The 20,275-nt window shown below is 32.6% G+C and overlaps 1 protein-coding gene across 4 annotated transcripts in view; it reads left to right on the forward strand.

Moving 5' to 3' along the window:
- LOC105231597 (cyclin G) overlaps positions 1–19,355 on the forward strand; it is a 28,784-nt gene extending 9,429 nt beyond the window's left edge. For 2 of the 4 annotated variants that reach the window (XM_049446949.1, XM_049446950.1), the window contains exons 2-6: positions 10,741–11,747; positions 11,854–12,093; positions 12,336–12,710; positions 12,817–13,031; positions 14,466–19,355. In XM_049446949.1, coding sequence (XP_049302906.1) covers positions 10,761–11,747; positions 11,854–12,093; positions 12,336–12,710; positions 12,817–13,031; positions 14,466–14,541 — 1,893 coding nt within the window. In that variant the 5' untranslated portion in view covers positions 10,741–10,760 and the 3' untranslated portion in view covers positions 14,542–19,355. Of the gene's footprint in view, positions 1–3,431; positions 3,509–9,563; positions 11,748–11,853; positions 12,094–12,335; positions 12,711–12,816; positions 13,032–14,465 lie in introns of those variants that run through there. The other 2 variants (XM_049446951.1, XM_011212987.4) reach the window with 2 other exon arrangements.
- The last annotated feature ends 920 nt before the right edge of the window (positions 19,356–20,275 follow it).

A 20,275-nucleotide genomic window follows, 5' to 3' on the forward strand; every position in this document is an offset into this window, starting at 1 on the left:
CTGCAGTGCGATTTATTTTATGCACTCGAAAGTTCTCACGTCTTCAAAATGTTGTTCTGCGTTAAATGTTATATAACTGTTAGATTGGTATAGTAAAATTTAGTAATAAACTGTTTAAATATTTGCTTAGCTAATTGAAGAGATTGCTATAAAATAAGTTGATAAAACGGACTCAAACATATGCCTAGCTGATATGTTACTGGTCAATAAGTACATTTGTATATTTGGCGAGCGCGAAATTAAAAGTCAACGTGCTGTAAATGAAATCTCATATAAATATTTACTGTTTACATTTGTGTAAATATTATTTTATTATCTTGCGATTTTTCCAATTGTTGCATCACGTGTACTAGAGTTTTTGTTTGCCTAACAAAATAGGCGGCATTGTCATTCAACATTATTTACACTTGCCTCCCTCAATTCCGTTCCTGGCTATTGCTTACTCAATGAAGTGTTAGGTGCACATGCGCGATAATTTAATTAATTTAATTGTTAATTCCATACGGTCGGTCGCAGAAGGCTAACAAACGTACACACACAAGTACCATATACTATATGAGCGTATTTTTAGCGCCAGACGACTGACCGAAGGTGCTTCTTTGCGTTAAGTACCTATGGTTAGCTGCAGTGTATGCTCTTGTAAGCGGAATTGTAAGCGTTCGCACATTGCAAAATCCCTGCCTGGCAAATACGAGCATGCAGTTTATTTTTAATTATGCACAACCAGTGAGACCTTTTCTTTTATAAATAAATATGTATGTACGAGCAAATAAAGTCGAGTACAATTACGCTCTTTATTTGTTTGGCTTTGAGGTTCAGCTGATTGTTTAGTGTACAATTCATGACCGTTTTAATTCGCGCTAACTAAATGGCTGAATATACAATTTAAATCATACATTTTATACTAGAAGGTTGCATAATTAATATGTTTGTTTCGAAACCAATTTGGCATTGTGTGTTGATTAAAAACATATGGTTGTCCATGCAGTACTATGTTAGTTTCGAAATTAGGGCATTGGAATTTCAAATGAATATATTTGTTTTCATTTTGAATCGAATTCTTTATACAATGACTTGCAATGACTTTCTCAATGCATAATTCTAAGTACAGTTGAACTTCTCTAACGCGAATCGCCACAATCCACAAAAACACTTCGATTCAAAGAGACTTCGAGTTATGGCAGGAAATTTGTATGAAATTTGACTTCTATTGCAAATTCAAGAGTACGAGTTATGGAGAACTTTGACTTATGGAAGTTCTTGAAAAGTAATATGTGTCAAAAATTTATACCGCAAAAAGTTTTAATGGAAAAATTCACTGGATATGTAAGAGTCATAAACTTATTTATTTTATTTAAACACCCAACATTTATGTATATGAAATTATGAATCACGGCGGTAGGCGTTTAAATGTCTGCCAATATTGAGTGACTTTTTGGTGGAAACATATTTTTATTGATAACACACACTCGCCTTATTTTTGTTTTTTAGTTTGTGACGTCAAACTAACTGCTTTTCTTTGACTATATTAATTATTTTACTCTCGCAACAACAATTTTTCATACTTATAGCTTTTATGATTACAACTACGTATCACCTTTATCGCTATCATATTATACTCGTATTGCGCTGTTTATTTAACAAGCGCTTGTTAAATAACAAGCAAGCAAAAAAGAACTAAGTTTATCAAGTACACGAAGCATTGACGTGCTAACACAACTTATTAATTTGTAGTGAAAGCATCTGTCGGACAAGCAAAGCACTCAATACGCGACTCGACTAGACAGCCTGGCAGTGCAAAGATTAAATTATGTAAGTTTCACTGCTATTAACGTACTTCTGTATACCCTGAACAGGGATATTAAATCGGTCATATGAACTTCGTAACATCCAGAAGAAAACGTCGGAAAGCTTATAAAATATATAAATGTACATATGTACATATACATACATATGTATATAAATGATCAGCGCGATGAGCTGGTATTATAGCTTCGTTGCAATTTAAGTTAACGTTTTTCCTTGTTTTGTTATTGCATAAAACATTGGATCGGGTTTTCAGGGTTGTTTTCTACAGTACCCCTACTGCTCATTTGGTTTAAAAGTAGTCTATACAATATTTAAAATAACTGACGAAAGTTTTACTGCCTTCAAGTGTCGGTCAGACTATGTATTTCAACCTAATCCACTAATCAACTCAGGTAACAATGTCTACTTTGAACAATGAACAACTGTGGTGCTGCGGTTGTCTATGCTGACACATTATCGCTTGGCGAGCTCCGCACGATGATAAACATAGCAGCCATATATCCTCAAATTCTTTATGTATTTCGAAACTGAAAAGCGTTTTTTACACATTGTATCATTTACCTCTGGAAATTACTACCCTTAATGTGGGGTTGATTTTGTTAACGAATTTCTTTTTTTTTTTATTGAGCTGCTTTTCACAAATATTCATACACTTGGGGAGCTGTGAACGGCTTGCGTCTGACAAATTAATTTATTGGCTGCTTATCTGGTGTCAAATATTTTTGCATATGTATATATGTATGTATGTACATACTTATATCGTTTGTTGAACTTCTCGCTGACGCAGGCGTTAAGACGCTTTGCTTAATGTTTTTATTTTTGTTAATATAATTTTTCAAAGGTGATATATTTTTAAAATTTTTTCAAATTTTCTGTTTTTAAATAAAATTGCTTAAAATCACGCTTCCTTTTTTTGAATACAAAACTCATTCCTTTTCAACCTGTGTGTAATGACCTTCAAACGCAAGACGCAATGTTAAAACATTCGAAAACCACAAAACCAAAACCAAAAAAATGCTTGTATTGTTAGCGAAAATACTAGAAAGCTGCCAAAAAGAAACGGTAACAGCAAAGTGAGCACACTGGTTTAAAGTCAAAGTCACGAACGCCAAAATGTAAAAAGGCGAAACGAGCAAGAGTATCAATTGTTGTTTTTCTTCATCCACTGATCGTTGCCATTAGCATGACTGGCAATTTATACGCATAAATGCGGAATAGGAACCGTAAACAATTATTAATATATACATAATTATTTTATGATTTAAAGCGTAATTTTGTATTACTACTATTCTTTAGGCTTAGATCAGTACTAAGTTTTGTAGTACGAATCCGACATTTCCTATATTAAACAAAAAGTTTCTCTTTTTTATATCGAAAATGCAATTGACTTTGCTTGTTTAGGCATTTGCTTTTATTTTCTTGCCTTATTTAACCACCGAAAAAAGCGCGCGTGCGACTTAACAATTGTTAGTTTCGGTCATACATAACCTCGACTTCCAGGTATGGCCGTCCTACATACATCGTATGCTAAAGATGCAATCGAAATTGTAAAAAAATATGCAATAATTAACCCTAACTGCTTTGCCATGAAAATATGACGAAAACACAGTGTCAGTCAGTGTCTGTTTTCGCTTTCGTCAATAAACACTTGTGCAATTGTTGTTGTTGTTGGCTAGAGTTAGCTAGATTTTAGCCAATTGTAAGTAACACTTTTGTTTTATAATTTCTATTTCTTCTGCAGTATTTCGTATTGTTCGCAAATAAAGAAAATCATAAAAATGTTTATTCGATTTTTGGTTCGTTGAGTTAAGAATTGTATTTGTACCATGAAAAAACTCGACATGAGCTTGCTTTCTTCAAATATTTTGGAGAGCCTACTTAAGCAGCTTTGTAAGCTTTACGTGAATCTATAAAACATTGCTGCCTTTCGCACTGTTCTCCAAATGGTTGGAACTGTTTTTAGCGCTTGTAGAAATTCACATATCACGTCATGCTATAAATAGAAAAAAGTTGGCCGTTAGACAAAGCTAAAAAAACACTGGCTTATTTGTCTGTCTGAGTAATAGCTAAATATTGGCGTTATCTTCGCGTCGTTTTTGCGCCAAATTAATAGTATGGGCATATGTATGTATGTATATACATAAATATATGTATATTTGATGTATGATTTTTGTTATAGAAATTTGTTCCGCACTCCATTATACTCGTATGCAATATCTTCTTCGTATCTTCTTTTTTTGTTTGGAGTAACGGCATCCTAAACATAAAGTGTGTAGCTTTCACACAAAATTTTAGTATTTTTTACTTTTATGCATTGCTTTTCTGTTGTTCTCTACAGGTATACTTATTTCTCTCGACCGGTTTACTCAGTTTTGGCAAATCCACTTTGCTCGGTTCTTCTGCTTTACCAGCTGAGTTAAAGTTTGCAAGTTATCGCCCTGAATTTTCGTTCACTCTTTGTATTTCTTTTTCGTTGTGGCAGTAATTTTCCGTTAAGTGTCGAATAACTCGAGCATTTGTACACGAGTATATTTTTAGAATGCTTATAGCTCTCTCGACAGGTTTACTCATCTTCTTCTTGGTGAGTTGAATTAAAGTTTGCAAGTTATCGCCCTGAATTTTCGTTTCCCCTTTGTATTTCCTCTTCGTTTTTTCGTTATGCTTGGACGTACACTAATTTCTCTCGACCGGTTTACTCAGTTTTTGCAAATCCAATTTGCTCGGTTCTTCTGCTTTACCAGCTGAATTACAATTTGCTAGTTATCGCCCTGAAATTTCGTTTTCTCTTTATATTTCTTCTTTGTTGTGCCAGTAATTTTCCATTCGAGCATATGTACACGAGTATATTTCTGGAATGCTTATATATCTCTCGACCAGTTTACTGAGCTAAGTTAAAGTTTTCAAGTTATCGCCCTGAAATTTCGTTTTCTCTTTATATTTTTTCCACGTTATGTTTGGGCCAGTAATTTTCCATTAAGTTAAGACGTCGAACAACTCGAGCATACGTATGTACACGAGTAGTTTTATTTAGAGGTTATCTTTCTTAAAACAAATTTTAGGTTTTATGTCCGAACCCTTGCTCTTTATATGCTTAGTATATTCGCGTTAGTGAGTTAACATGCTGAAATATTATTCGTCAAGTATCAACAATTTTGGAACCTATTACAGTAAGCTGATAGTTTACGGATGACATTCAAATTAGAATACAGCTTTTTAAGAAAACTGATTTTTACACTATGTGATATCGCTGTCATACAAACTGTTTAATTTTTTTGTGGAAAACTTGTTATTTGGTAAGTTATTTTCACGAAATTCGGAAAGATTATTAACCAAAGCAACTCTACAAACTTCGAACAAGTTGTTCAGGATATTTCAACTTCGTATGTTATGAAGTGGTTCAATCGAAATTAACTTTTTTTCAGTTTTTTCTGTTGTTTTTATTTATTTCTTTTGCATTTAAATTTATTTTGCTGTCATAACTGCGTCATGCGACCTTGAATGTCAGGTTGTTTATTTGTGAGTTGTATTTGCTTACGACTTCTTCTTGCTCAATTAAGATTCTTTTAATCATAGCTATTTTTGTTTGTGCCTAATTATGGCGGAAGCTCAAAATATTGTGCTGGTGATTGGACAGCATAATTGGAAAATACAACCGTGATTCAATATTTATTTCAATTGAATTAATACGTGACGTGCTGTTTGTTTCAGTCAGCTGATTCATAATGTTTTTTGTAGTGTGTCGGAAACTCTATTAAAATGGCCTGATCAGTTATTATGCGCTTAGCCAATTACAAATTATAATTTAAATGTACAGGTAGCTTTTTAATCGATTTGAATGGCATTTAAATGCAGGCCGCCCTTCTAGCAAATGCTGTTTAACCTTTGCTTTCAAAGTCACTGTACTCGATGTGCTGGTTGTTGCACTCTCGTCGGTCATAAGCAAAGGTCGGTTGGTCTCGTTTTTGTTTTTCTTGGACATTTGCTAATTTTACTTAAATAAATTTTATGTGCGTTTAACGAGAACATGTTTGGATTTTAAATGTTGTGCATTTGTTTATAATTACTTACGTATGTACATACGTTATTGGCTTCAGAAACACCTGTGCACACTCCATTTTTCGCCTGTTTTGACTGTATCAATTTTAATTGCCGTCAAGGCTTTTAAAAAAATTATTTACTTATTGCGTTTTGAGTAAATGATTTTTGAAATGCAGTTAAAAATATTGAAATCGATTTTAATTTGTTGATAAGCGCTTTGTTAACTTTTTGAGCAACCATAATTATTTAAATAACACTCGGATATTTTATTTATTTATATTTTTTATCGTAAGACGTACTTATGTGCAACCGCGCACATGTAGTTAACTCTTCTTCTTCTTTAAAAGTATACCTTTCCACTGGCTAATAGACGACAGTCGAGTCTACGTAACTGGAACGGACCCGGATTTTTTATCCGGTCAAGGACTGTCAACTCGCCAGAATTCTGCCGCAACAACAACAACTGGCTAATATAAAATAACCAGTTTCTCAAAAGCTGTGTTATGAATTTTGTATTTCAGTGTGAAAAGCTTTGCTATGAATTCTGAATTTTATATTTTATTGTTAATTTAATACAAATTTTAAATATAGGTTTCAATATACATATATGCATATGCAGATTGGAGTAGTCAATGTCATTTACAGTTAAATGTAAGTTTTGTAAATCAACTGGTTTTTAAGGTGACCATACCTACATTCGTGCTCAGCAAAAAGTAATCCACGAATATTTGCGGCTTCTTTAAATCTATTTATATCTTATTATAAATATTCATTCAAGTGACTCTAATTCATTTCCTATACTATTTCATATATTTATTATTTGCTTTTACTAGCAGCTTTTAACATAGACAGTTTGAGTTCCACTTTATTTTTTTTATCTACAAGTGTAGACCACGCATAAATTACGAACTTTATGATTCAATCAATTTTTGTTATGCTTATACTTAATTGAATATGAAGTATTGAGAAATCTCACTTCTCTGACGTTTATACGCATATTTGTATGTACGTGTTTACTATATACGTACATATGTATATGTAATTATGTATAGCAACAAGCAACTAAGTTCATACAATTGCAATTGTACGTGCCTTCATTTGCATTTCATGATTTATATTTTCTCCTAGTATTTACACAATTGTATTGGTCTTCTTACGCAGTTTGTTGTGTTGTTTTTTTTTTTTTTTGTATACAAACGCTTATATTAACTTATACAACAAGTTATCTGCTAAAACGTCAATTGTTGTTTGGATGGCAAGAAAAAAACGCTAACTTCGGTTGGAGCGGAGACATAATAGCCTTCACAAATAAAACATTTTTTCATACAAGAATAAGATTTTGATCGTTCAATTTGTATGACAGCTATATGCTATAGTACTCCGATGTGTACAATAAGTTCGGAGATTGTAGCGCTGTCTTAAACATAAATCCATGCCAAATTTCCTGAAGATATTTTGTCAATTAAAAAAGTTTTCCATGCAAGAACTTGATTTCGATTGGGCAGTTTGTATGACAGCTATATGCTATAGTGCTCCGATCTGAACATTATGTTCGGAGATTGTAGCGCTCTCCTAGACAATAATCAATGCCAAATTTCATGAAGGGATCTTATCTAATAAAAAAGTTTTCCATCCAAGAACTTGATTTTGACCGGTCAGTTTGTATGACAGCTATATGCTATAGCGGAACGATATCGGCTATTCCGACAAATGAGCAGCTACTTGAAGAGAAAAAGACGTGTGTAAAATTTCAGATCGATATCTCAAAAACTGAGGGACTAGTTAGCGTATATCAGAAGGAAATCCCTGTTCAGGGTATAAAAATTAGTGAACAAAAGCTGAAAACATAAATATTTCAAGTTTGATTAACGCACTGTTTCACTAACGCTGCGCTACCACAAATTATTTTGCTTCTACATACATAGTATGTATAGTGCATCATTGCTCAGCATTTGCGGCTCAATACACTACGTGCCACAATGGGGAAGCGTGTTAGGCACGTACACACAACATGATATACATACCTATTTATATGCATGCAGTATGTATATATCTAAGTATGTCGAGTTTCTAAGTGCATGCGGGTATGCAAACGCTCCAGATAGCACTTAACATCTCATTCAACGCCACAATTATCAGCTGCGGCCTGCTGCCTGTCGAGCGTTGATGCTGTGCTATGCTGCACTTTGCCACAACATCCGTTAGATAAATTATAGCGTGTGATTGAATGCTGCTGATGTGCATACCATATCAAAGTACTATTTTCAATTATAAACATAGCGTTTTTTGCGGTGTAATTTGTTTTTATGAAAACAAATATGTATGTGTACGTGTTTTGTTGGTGGCATCTGTTGCCTAACAGCACACCATGTAAATGTACAATAAATCCACGCCTGGTGCTCTTTACAATTTTGAACTTTGACACCATCGCATTGTGACTATTTCTGCTTCATATATTTCCAATCTCGTCGTCTGTTTGTTGCGTTGATTTTTTTATTTTTTTTTTCATTTAATTGATGGTTAATTGAATTTTTCCTACGCGCCTTAGTGATATTATATTAATACTATTATGTTATATTTGCATACTATTGACACTATCTGACATATGAAAAACTATTTTATTTTTTAAAATATCTGTACAGCATACACACATACTTGTCACACCCTCAGCTGGCAATGTCATTGCCATGGCTTGCATATCCTTGAGTAGAGCATAGTTTGTAAACAAATAACATATGACAACCTTAGCGTTTATTTTTGGTGTTTTATTATATGTTGACAAATAGAACAACAGCGAAATAAATATTCAAGGTCACCACAAAAAACTAAAAAATAAAAAAAAGTAAAAAATAAAAAAAAAGAAAAAAAGAATTTCGTAAAATCATTAAGTTAAGGCAAATAAAAAATTGTCAACACCAAAGGCGTTAGCAAGTGTCTAATTTGTTATAGCAGTTTTTATGTTTGTTCACCTTTATGAATCTAAATCGCCTTTAGAGTTAATAGTATTTTAATATTTAAATTATGTAGTTAATTTCTACAACTTATTTAGGCATTTTATGCACTTTTAATTTTTTTCTTATTTTAAATGTCTGTCTATACTTCATTATCACCTTAAAACAATATATAATTTTTATAATTTTTTATATTAATTTTCTTTTTTTTAATTTTAATAGTCTGCCCATACATACGTCATTATCACCTTAAAAAGAATATATAATTTTTAATATTATATTTGTTATTTTTTTTAATATTAATTTTCTGTTCATACTTCATTATTACCAAAACAGGAAATTTTTAATTTTTAATATTAATTTATTTTTTTTTATTTTAATACTCATCCATACTATCACCGTAAAACAATATATAATTTTTATAATTTTAATATTAATTTTCTTTTTTTTTTAATTTTAATTTTCTGCTCATACTTCACTATTGCCATAATTTACTTTAAGAATTTCACAATTTTATTTTACAACATTTTTGTTTTTAATTATAATAAATTATTTTCACCATACAATCCAACATTAATATTTAAAAATTTTCCAATAAAATACTGCATTACCTTTTATTTATATGTAAATATAATTATAATATAAACAATAAACATACTTCTTTCCAGCTTTAATAATATTGTGCATTATATTGTTACAATCCCATTGATTTTTTTAGAAATGTTACTAAATTATTTTCTCTTCAATCATTTCCCTCCCAAACAGAACGTAAGTTTTCTAGATAAAAAGGATATACAAGTATTTAAAAAGAGAGAAAGAGAGAAGCTAGTGACTACGAGTCTTCTCTGACGCATATTTTTCTAAAATTTTGTACAAGAATCGAAGCTATTCAAGTACATAAATTGTGTTTTCAACGCACACACACACATAAATTATTAATAAATAAAATCAAATTGAAAAAGCGCAAGTGTTTATTATCGTAAAAAAGCTGCGAAGCTCACATAATAAACCTAATCGTGCTTTTTTGTATCTACTTTAATTCTGTACAAAGTATTTAATATTTACTTTGGCAATATTTTATTAAAGGGACATTATTTTTATTTAAGATAATTTCAAAAATCTTTGAGGGTTTTGTTTGTTTGTTGCTTGCAAATTGTCTATTTTCCTCCATCTAAAAAATAGAGGAAAGGAATTGTACGAAGGTCCTTTGTACGCAAAAGTAGTACAGCAGCAGCAGCATTTTGATCGTTCTCAGTAACTGTTCTCAGTGCTCGCAACCGCTATACGCTACTGTCATTGTGACCGGTGTGTACGACACAAGTAGCAAGCAATAAATTTTATTTTCGGTCGGTAAGAATAACTAAATTGTGCAGTTTTGCATTCAATTGCAAAGGTAAAAACCACATTATCACCACCTATCAGCAAAAGAGAGAGCGGAGCGAACGCGGAAGTTCCAATTCGTTTAATTTTTTTACGAAAAGTGGTTTTTGTGGCGCATTTTAGTTTCTTACTTTTGGTTATTTTCTTTGGAGAATTTGTATTGTTGCAAGCAAGCGAATTATTTTCGTCTGTGAAGTGTGAAAATTCGAGAGAGTGAAATTTTTAAGCTATAGATTGAGAGAACCCATTCATAGAGAAGACGAGAAATCGCTTTTGTGGTGCTTCTCGTTGATATCGTCATATTCACCTACCACAGAAAAGGTAGTGTAAGCTTAAAAAATCAATCCAAATCAAATTCTCCACTTGTGGCTGAAAATAAAATCAAACAAATTTTTTTGTTGGCCTATTACCAAAACAACCAACGACATAAGCAGTAGCCAAGATACGAAGGCTAAAAAGAGACGCGCATTTCTGAGCATTGCAATTTTACAAAATCCAAAACATTTGTAACGTTAATTTCAATCTCTTAAACAAAACAAACAAATTCAATTCACAAAACTAGGTACTAGGCCAGCCCTCACAATGTCTGTCCCTGTACGCTACTCTGCTGCCGCCAATTACGCCGTCGTTGATAGTGGTTTGTCAAATACTCTACAACAAGAAGAGCAATACCACCAACACCAACAGCAACAACAACATCAACAGCAGTTGTATTGCCAATTTGTCGCCGACGCCAACGCCAACGCCAACGCTAACGTCAACAACGTCAATTTCAGTTTGGGCGAGTGCAATAACTTCGTGAACGGCAATATAAACGGCTTTGACGTGCAGCAGCAGTTGATGCAGCAGCGGTCATCGATGTCGTCGTCGGTTTCGCCAATAACTGGATTACCCGCCAACATCAACATTAACAATAACAACATCAATCATCACCATCATCATCATCAGATTTCACCTTTAAACATGGACAATATGAATATCAATAATATTGATGTCCTACAAGAGGAGGAAGAGGATCATCAGTTGCATTACCATCAGCATCATTTCGATAATCAGTCGGCATGCGAGCAATCGGAATTGCCGTTAAACAGCATGATGGGCGGCGAGACAGTGGCGGAAGCTATGAACTCAACGATGTTGGCGGCAGCAGTAGCGAATGGAAGCGGTATTGCAGCAATGCATACTGTGGATGTAGATGTGGATGAGTGGAGGATGTCTGACGAGGGCCGGTATGGGACACCGGGTGCTGCTGGCTTGGAATATCAAAAGTATGAGCTAGAACAACAACAACAAACACCTGCTAACATGATGAACAACCCATTGGAGTCTTCGTTAATGGACAATGAGAATAGGAATATGAAGATGAACAACAATAATGCCAATAAAACTGGCAACAACAGCAGCAGTAGCAACACCGATGCCAATATCGCCAATGATGCCCCAAATTCGCCTAAGAAGGAGAATGAATTAGTCGGTTTGTCATCCGAAGAACTGTATCGTATGTTGAACGAATACAATGTGCTGCAGGATAAATACCATACTGTATTGCTGATGCCGAGAGAATCCAAGGTAAGCTGACAGCAAGACAATACACGCTGCTGTATTATAATTAAACTTTCACATATATGTAACTAGAAAATGTTATATTTTATGACTTTATTTTGTTTGTTTGCAGCGTGAAGTGACGGCTGGTGGACGTGATGGCTCCGCGTATGTTTTACGTTGCCTTAAAATGTGGTACGAGCTGCCCTCCGATGTGCTATTCTCAGCAATGAGCCTTGTGGATCGCTTCCTTGATCGCATGGCTGTGAAGCCGAAGCATATGGCCTGCATGAGTGTTGCCTCATTTCACTTGGCTATTAGACAGCTAGGACTAAAACCAATACCCGCGGACGAATTAGTGACTATTTCACAGGTAAGCCTGTGCAAAGTAAGCAACACGTAAAGTAGTACATCATTATTTTTATACAAAATTAAAGTAGTTCGTTTTATTGGTAACCAAAAACTGGTGTAAAAAGCAAAACGATATAGAACTACTTTTAGGTTATGTTCGATTTTTTTTTCATTTCGAGGCATAAATTGTGAATAAAAATGGGGAGGAGTGGCTTCATTTTGTAACTTAAAAACTAATTGTGTCCTTCTCTTCTTTTTGTACAGTGTGGTTGCACTGCTGGCGATTTAGAGCGTATGGCTGGTGTTATCGCCAATAAATTGGGTGTACAAATGGGCACCACTCCGGTCACTGCCGTTACCATCCTGCGCGTTTTTTATGCCCTTTTCCGTAATTTGGCAAAGGAGGTATGCGATGAATTCTATGAATTCTATCAACGTATGATCAAGTTGGAAGACTTAGAAAATCGTTTGGAGAATTTGCTATGCGATGTCAAGACTACAGTTATAGCACCATCAACATTGGCATTAATACTGATGTGTCTACATTTGGATTTCCATATTAAGGCGTCCTATAAACGCGAACGGCCCGAATTAAAACCCGTATTCGAGTATATACTTTTCCTGCAGCAATATTTGCGGGTGAGTTACAATGCGTTTAGGTCTGCAAATATTTAAAAATTCAAATATAGGAAATTCCTGCATAAACGTGCTATGTGTATTTACTAATTTAACAAACATATTTCAGATTCCCGATCGCGTATTCAGCTGTGGCTTTTCCATTGTTGCTGAGATCCTGTCTCACTACAATGGTCAAAACAAGCAGCCTTACAAGCAACGCTTGGTTTGGAAATTGTCCAGCCGCACATTGAAAGTATTGCGCCCAACCAATCGTTTTTCAACCGATCTACCCACCATCGATGAAGGCCAAGTGAATGTCATGGATGAAGGCTGTCGCTCAAGGTGAGTTTCAACACTAATTAAACATTTTTTAAATGCTTTTGTGCCAAAAAATCGTAATTAGGACAAAGAAAATAATGTCAATGTACAAAATATCTTTTTGAATGTTTTTGTTGCTAATGCCAAATAACCGAAGTAGTTTTTGTTCTGAAATGTGTCAAATTTGCGTTTTGTTGCTAATAAATAGTTTAGGGTGGCGATTTTTTTTAACTTAAATAATACATAATGCTTAAACAAAGTAATTTTTGCGCTAAAATATCTCAATTCATTACAAGTATTAATTTTATAACATTATTTCGTTGTACAAACATATGTAAATATGTATGACTTTATTTATGTACGTATCTACATATATTTTTAGAACAAATAAGTTCTCTAAACACGAAATGCTTTTGCTACTTGAAGCTTTTTCGCATGATCAATTTCGAAAAAAAAATCATTTTAAATTCTGCTCACATATCGTTGCGATTATATAAAAAACAAAGACACTTTCAGGAATACAAGTCAAAAACATAATGGGCGAAAATACATACATACGTACGGTTCCCTAAACCGTATTGTGTTATGTGTTGTTGGCGCGTGTAGCTCTAACACATTTATGTCTACAAATACAAAAACAAAACATGCAAATCTATATAGTCAACAAGTTATATATAAATATGTATAAACGAGCATATTTACGTAAATATTTGCGACTTTTACTGTGTATGTATGTGTGCCTCGTCTGTACGCACGCATGTGGCTGCTAAATATACGACACATACGCTTTACCCGACTTATTTATGTATGTACAATGTACATAGCTTGTTTGTTGTTTGATGTGCTATTTTTCAATTCATTATCTGCTAAAAACACACTTACTTGCGTACTTTATTGCTTTGGACTGGCAGCGAGATAAAATATAGAAAGTGTGTGCCAAAAAAAGCACAAAGTCAAAAGTAAAAAAAAAACAATATGCATGTATTTAGAAAAATTTCTAGAAACTGTCGTGCTGACGCTTTAGGATAGCTTTTCCGAGTATGTTTGTAGGTGCTTCAGTAATGTTTTTATGCTTTTAACAACAACTTAGAGTGTTTATTATTATTATTTTTTGATATAGATATTTTAATTACAATCTATTTTGGAAAACAATGTTTACTAAAAATTGTTTTTCTTTGCTACTTCAAGTAACTGCGTAAGAAAGTTGTTGTCGTTGTCGCGGAGAAGTTCATTGTACCCAAATTGGTCATGTGAAATTCTTTAAGCACAATGGTGTGATGCCCATAATCTAAAAATGAAACCTTATCAATTGTTTATCAAAAAAGCCGCAATATTGATTTGTTTTCTTTTTAGTATATGCATGTTTATGTATATGGCAAGAAGCAAAAACTAATTTTTATATATTTTTTATAATAAAATTTTCTTATAAATTTACAAATTTTATTTTACTTTTTACAGAACTGAAAGCATTAGCTCCGAGGAGGAGGAGGACTGGCCCACATCACCCATTATACCGATCTTTGAACAGTGTTAGTACCGTACACACGCATAAGAGGATGCGTACAGAACATCAGATTTTTGCTTACGAACTCAACAAATAACTGCAGGATATTTTTTCGGTATATTCGGATAGTTTGAGTAGAGGAGTACGCAAAAAAGTTGCGAAAAGCAAGAGAAAAAATTGTTTCATATGGAGACGCATTGTTGTTGAACGCATTGCAATTGAGAGATTACAGTGAAATGCAATACGAAGTTGAAAAGCACGAGAGAGCAGCAACATGAAACAGTAAAGCAACAACACCAACAACATATCCTGCACATAAAAACAAGAAACAACAGATATTTTGCTTTTTGAAAAGAAAAAATATTTATAGTAAACAACAAAAGAAGTAACAGTCAAATCCGTAAGCGAGGAATCAACAGTTTTTAAGAAGAACAAAAACTAAACAAAAAAAAAAAACACAATTTTTTTTAACAATAACACTCGGCTCCCCACTCTGCGATGTGTGTATATTTTGCTATGCATCATAATAACGAAAGAATTCTTATTTGTTTTAGTATATGTATGTATATACGTACGGTAGTAGAAATGTTTAGAGAGGAAAAACAAAACACAAAAAATATATGGGTTAGAAGGCGCATATCTGTGACCACGGCCAGTCAGACAGATCAGATAGAACGGTGCGTATGTATGTATAGGGAAGATGTTTAATTCTATTTCAAAACTTAAGGAAAACAACAAAAACACAAACAAAAAAATTTAAAAACATAAATATGAAAAAAAAATCAAAAATCAAAAAAAAACTAAATAAATGTTGCGGACCATCATACCAAGGATTGATGCCGTTCCGAAGCATTTTTTCAAGGAACCGTAGAAGTGAGTAGTAAAAATTCTTGGCAGAATACGAATTCACAGCAAAACCTACGAACATATTTCGTTTTAAACGAATCAATTAAGCTAACACCTTGTACATTTGTTAAGTATTTAGCTGTGCACGGAACATATGCTAAAAGTGTTGCGCATGCGGGCACAGCTGGAATACCGACAAATTGCTGTTGATGAGATGAGCACGTGTCGTACGTCAACGGGACACTGCATTTGGGTTCGCTCACACAAAAAATATTCCAAAACATTTATAAAGAAAACATAAAGTTTATAAAAAAAACCCAAAACAAAAAACTAATTTACTTATGATTAATAATTATGAAACATTACTACAATCAATATCAATTATGTCATGTCAAGCCGTTTGTTTGTATTATTCTTTACTTATAGTACTTTGTTAAATTATTTCTGGTAAAAACAAATCAACAACAAAACAACTAATATGCAAAAGTTTAAAAAAAATTAAAAAAGAAAATAGACAAAAACATATTCAATTAGATTATATAAAATGCAAAACTAAAAAGAAAATAAAAAATATATATCACCACTACAATAATTAGTAAATACTGTAATGTTATCTTTGTATACATTGAAAATATCAAAACCAAAAAAAAAAAACAAAAATTAAATACGCAAACGATATGATACAATTAAAAATAACCGTTTTATTCCAAATTTTCTTTAGTTCTATTTATCATAACACCGAATTTGTAGTAAGAAGTACACACAAAAAAAACAAAAAATTTAAAAAGTACAAAAATATTTTATTATTAATTTCGAAAAACAACTGTACGTTAATTTACGCAAAATTCTCAAAAAAATTGTAAATTTAAATTTGTTTAAGACGCGCTAAATTTTAAGTATATAAGCTGATTTTGAAAACGTGCACCTTGACACTTCTTTGTTAAGTTTAAAACGAAAAAACAAAACGCAACAGTTAAATCAAAGCGTAAATTGTGTCTTAAGGGTGTCAAGATAGTGAAAAAAATTGTACTGCCTCGTTCTTGTAAACAAAAATTTATTACATCACATAATTGACACAATTCATGTAATGATAACAACAATTTTGATGTAATTGGCAGCAAGCATTTTGATAATTTCGAAGCTACGACGAACTTCAAACCATCCTCAAGCGATGCAAAACAAACAGACAAACACACAAATACAAGTACGGAACTATATAAAAAAAAAGTTATTAAGTTTTTTGGCAAAATTACAACTGTTTGCCATTTCAATGGTAATGGTTAGCATTTCGTAAAATCACTTTCGATTGAAATGTGCAAGTGAATATGCGAAATTCATAAATACAACAACTCTTTCCGAGTCGAAGTGAAGTGTACCGAATACACATTCGCTTCGGCTCAAGCACAATATGCCACAATCTATGCCTACTCCCTAAACGGCATAGAAAAATATTGTGCAAACCACAATACACGCTAACGTTAGCGCATTTTGGCTAACAGCGTTAAGCGTACACAATGCCAGGCATTGTATTTTAGTAGCGCCGCTCAGAGCGTGCGCTCACAGTTACCGAATCGAGCGAGGAGGCGAGTGAGTTATACTTGGTCAAAAAAGACTGAAGTTTTCAAAGTGAAAGGCAAACGGCGAAAGCCACATTTAATTGCTACATACAACATTTTGAGGAAGCACGCAGTTTGTGTGGATTTCCTTATTTATTTTGTTTTTATTTTCATGCTCAGACTTGCTTATGACATATACACATGTTATCCTCGAATTAAATTCATTGGAGTGATCTTTTTTTTATTATTTTTAATTTTCATTATTTTTGTTTTGTTTACAAACTTTTTTGTATACAAAGTATTTTTTAGAATATCTTTTTTGTTAATAATTTTATTGCTAATATTTAAGTATGAACAAACAAACAAACAAACAAAACTACTGCAATCAAGCAGTGCTTAGCAACTTGTAGCAAGTTGTTGTTGGAGTTTTGAAACTCAATTTTCGCTGAAACACACTTATTTTACATTAAGTGTGGAGCAAAAATTTTCCAAATTTGATATTTGCCAAAAAGCAACAACTAAATATGTTTTAAGACAACACTTTCATTGCATTTTTGCGTTATACAAAAACAAAAAGCGAAATTAACAAAATGTGAGCAGCTTTCAGCTTGTTTTTTTTCTTAAATACTTTTAATTATTTGTATTAAAAAAGATTTTTAATTTAAGCTATGTTAATCATAATATTTTTACTTGAATGAAATTATGATGCATACAATCCAAAAGAATATACACTAAAGTGGAAACTAAAAAAGTATTGCAAAAAACAACATAACCTAATTGTTAGTTGTACGGGCGCAGCAACTGTTCTAGATACTACATTAAGGCAACAAAACAACAAATATACAACTCATAATTAGTTAGACCTTAATATGCGTGTAATGCGTGCTCTTGGGCAAGCAACTGTATTCAATTTTAAGTTTCTGAAATGTTTCGAATGATTTTATTTTTATTTATTTCTATTTTTGCATAGTTTTTAATTAATTTCTTTTTGATTTTTAAATAGCAGCAGGCTGTAAAATACAGTAATTATATGCAAATGTTGCAAGTAGCCTGCGTAAGAGCATTTTGTAAACAAACATAACAATTGGAAATGTGCAACAATTTTTTCAACAATTAAAAATTGTGTATGAACGAAAATAAACATGTGCGTAGTTGGTAGTTTCGCGAGTCATTTTTGATTTCGTTGAAATAAACTGCCAAATGCGCATAACAAATTAAACTTAAAAACAAAATAAATCGATTTTCATTCAAAGCAAACTGTTAAGGTGCTAAAAAATTCAAATTCCTTCCAGCTAATAGCGTTGCTGCAGTGACTAAGTGACTAAGTAATGGTACGCAAATTGTCTCACAGCAAAGCTGCCATTTATATAAGTGAGCTTTGGATGCTTTGACGGGGTATGTACTGTTTGTTTGTCAGAGCGCGTGTTACTTCCTATTCGTCCGTCTGCTGTAAGCACCACCAAAGTGAGTACATATAATTGCTACCTAAGCCTGCTAAGTAAGTACAGTGCACTGCACCTGACACAAATATACACAACACACAAATATGTATATGTATATGTATACATTATGCTGTCGGTTATTTCACAGGTTGTTCTTTTTTTTACAAACGGCCGTCGAAGTTTCAGTTTTTGTTCTCAAAAAAAAAAAAGCAAGCAACGCAAATAAGCGCAAGCAAATAATTGCATCAGTATTGCGACATTTTTGGTTTTCTCAGCAGTTAAATATACTGCAACATTTTTGCATCGCATATGATGTATTGCCATACTGCCGCAGTGATTGAGACCCAGACCAACCTTTTATATTGAAGTTTCGCATTAAACAAGTAAACCGACAACATTGACAAACCGTTCATCTAGTACAAAATTTTTCGCTCTACCAAAAAGTTCGTGGCAATTCCTGTCTTAAATCCACTCTTTTAAAAGTTACACACAGTTAAAGTTGTACTTTAAGTATACCGTGCATTCATACAAGTGATTTATGTATACAGTTTGCGTTGCTCATACGACATGGTGTACTGTGTGCATGCAGTACATTTGATGCATAACTTTAACAGCGTATAACTTTTAAAGTAATGCTTTTATGAAAAATGTTATTAAGGCTTTTTTGTAGCGCGTAAAATTTCGCATTAGCATAACGTAACGGTAAATTTGTAGGTTTATTTGTTTTGTGGTTAAATATTGGTTGTAAAAAATTGTATGTAAAATACATGCGAAAAGTATGGCACGCTTCAAACTTGAAAACTGCAAGACGCGTTTGCTCAACTTGGTAAATAACGTACATGCTAATATACACATATACACAAATTTTCAGTGGTGTTGGCTTCGACTCACACATATAAAATATCCTAATATCAGAGTTTCCTGCAAAACTGCCAACATAATTTCATGTAAAAATTGTTATACAATTTTTTTCTTAAACGAAATGTTGCATTAACTGACTTATTTCTGCTAATTTGCACATTTATATAACAGTATTAAAAAAATATATATAAAAATATTTTGAAAAAAATATGCTTGCATGCCTTCTAAAATGTGTTTGCTTTGGCGATTTCGCATTTCTTGCCAATTTAATGTTCATATTTTATTGAAATTGCGCATAAAGCAGTAAAGCAGCATTTTCTAAACCTTGTTATTTTGTATTATTTTTTTATGGAAATACATATTGTACTAATACTAACGAAAAACAATTTTTTTTCTTCAATGAAATTCACTTCAATGACTTAGGTATATCTTAGCAAAACACAAAGAAATGATTGTATCAAATAACAAAACATACATATTTATAGAATTTGTGATGTAGTAAAAACATGAATACACGTTATAGTGGCAATGTTAATGTTAAAAATGGTGATATTAAAACGTAAATAAGCTACCAACCGAACCATTAATTACCAACAACGCTGATTACATTTCAAGCTAAACAATTTTTAGCAAAATCTAATACGAACATCCGATTAATACATATGTAATAATTTGTAGTTGAAGTATTTTATTAAGCTGCTGAGCACTTTTTTGAAAGCATATAAAATTAAATATATATAGCTTTTGTAACTAATTGGTATATACATAAGTAAACACATACCCACATATTAAACTTTGACAAAATGTAGCAAAATCTTTTTTCATAGTCACATACATACATATATGCATATACATATAAGATCGAAATAACTTTACTGCTGGCCTTAATCGCCAAACAATTAGTAAAATTATACAGAAAGTTGGAGTTTTTTAAAAGCGCGAAATATTCGCTATATTGGCATACAGTTAGTTGAAAATGCAAGTATTCATATGCCACACATTTGAAATGTGTGTTATTTTAAGTAATTTGTATTAATTTAAGGCATTTTTCTGTTTACT

Source organism: Bactrocera dorsalis, chromosome 2 (assembly GCF_023373825.1).
Source record: "Bactrocera dorsalis isolate Fly_Bdor chromosome 2, ASM2337382v1, whole genome shotgun sequence".
NCBI lineage: Eukaryota > Metazoa > Arthropoda > Insecta > Diptera > Tephritidae > Bactrocera > Bactrocera dorsalis.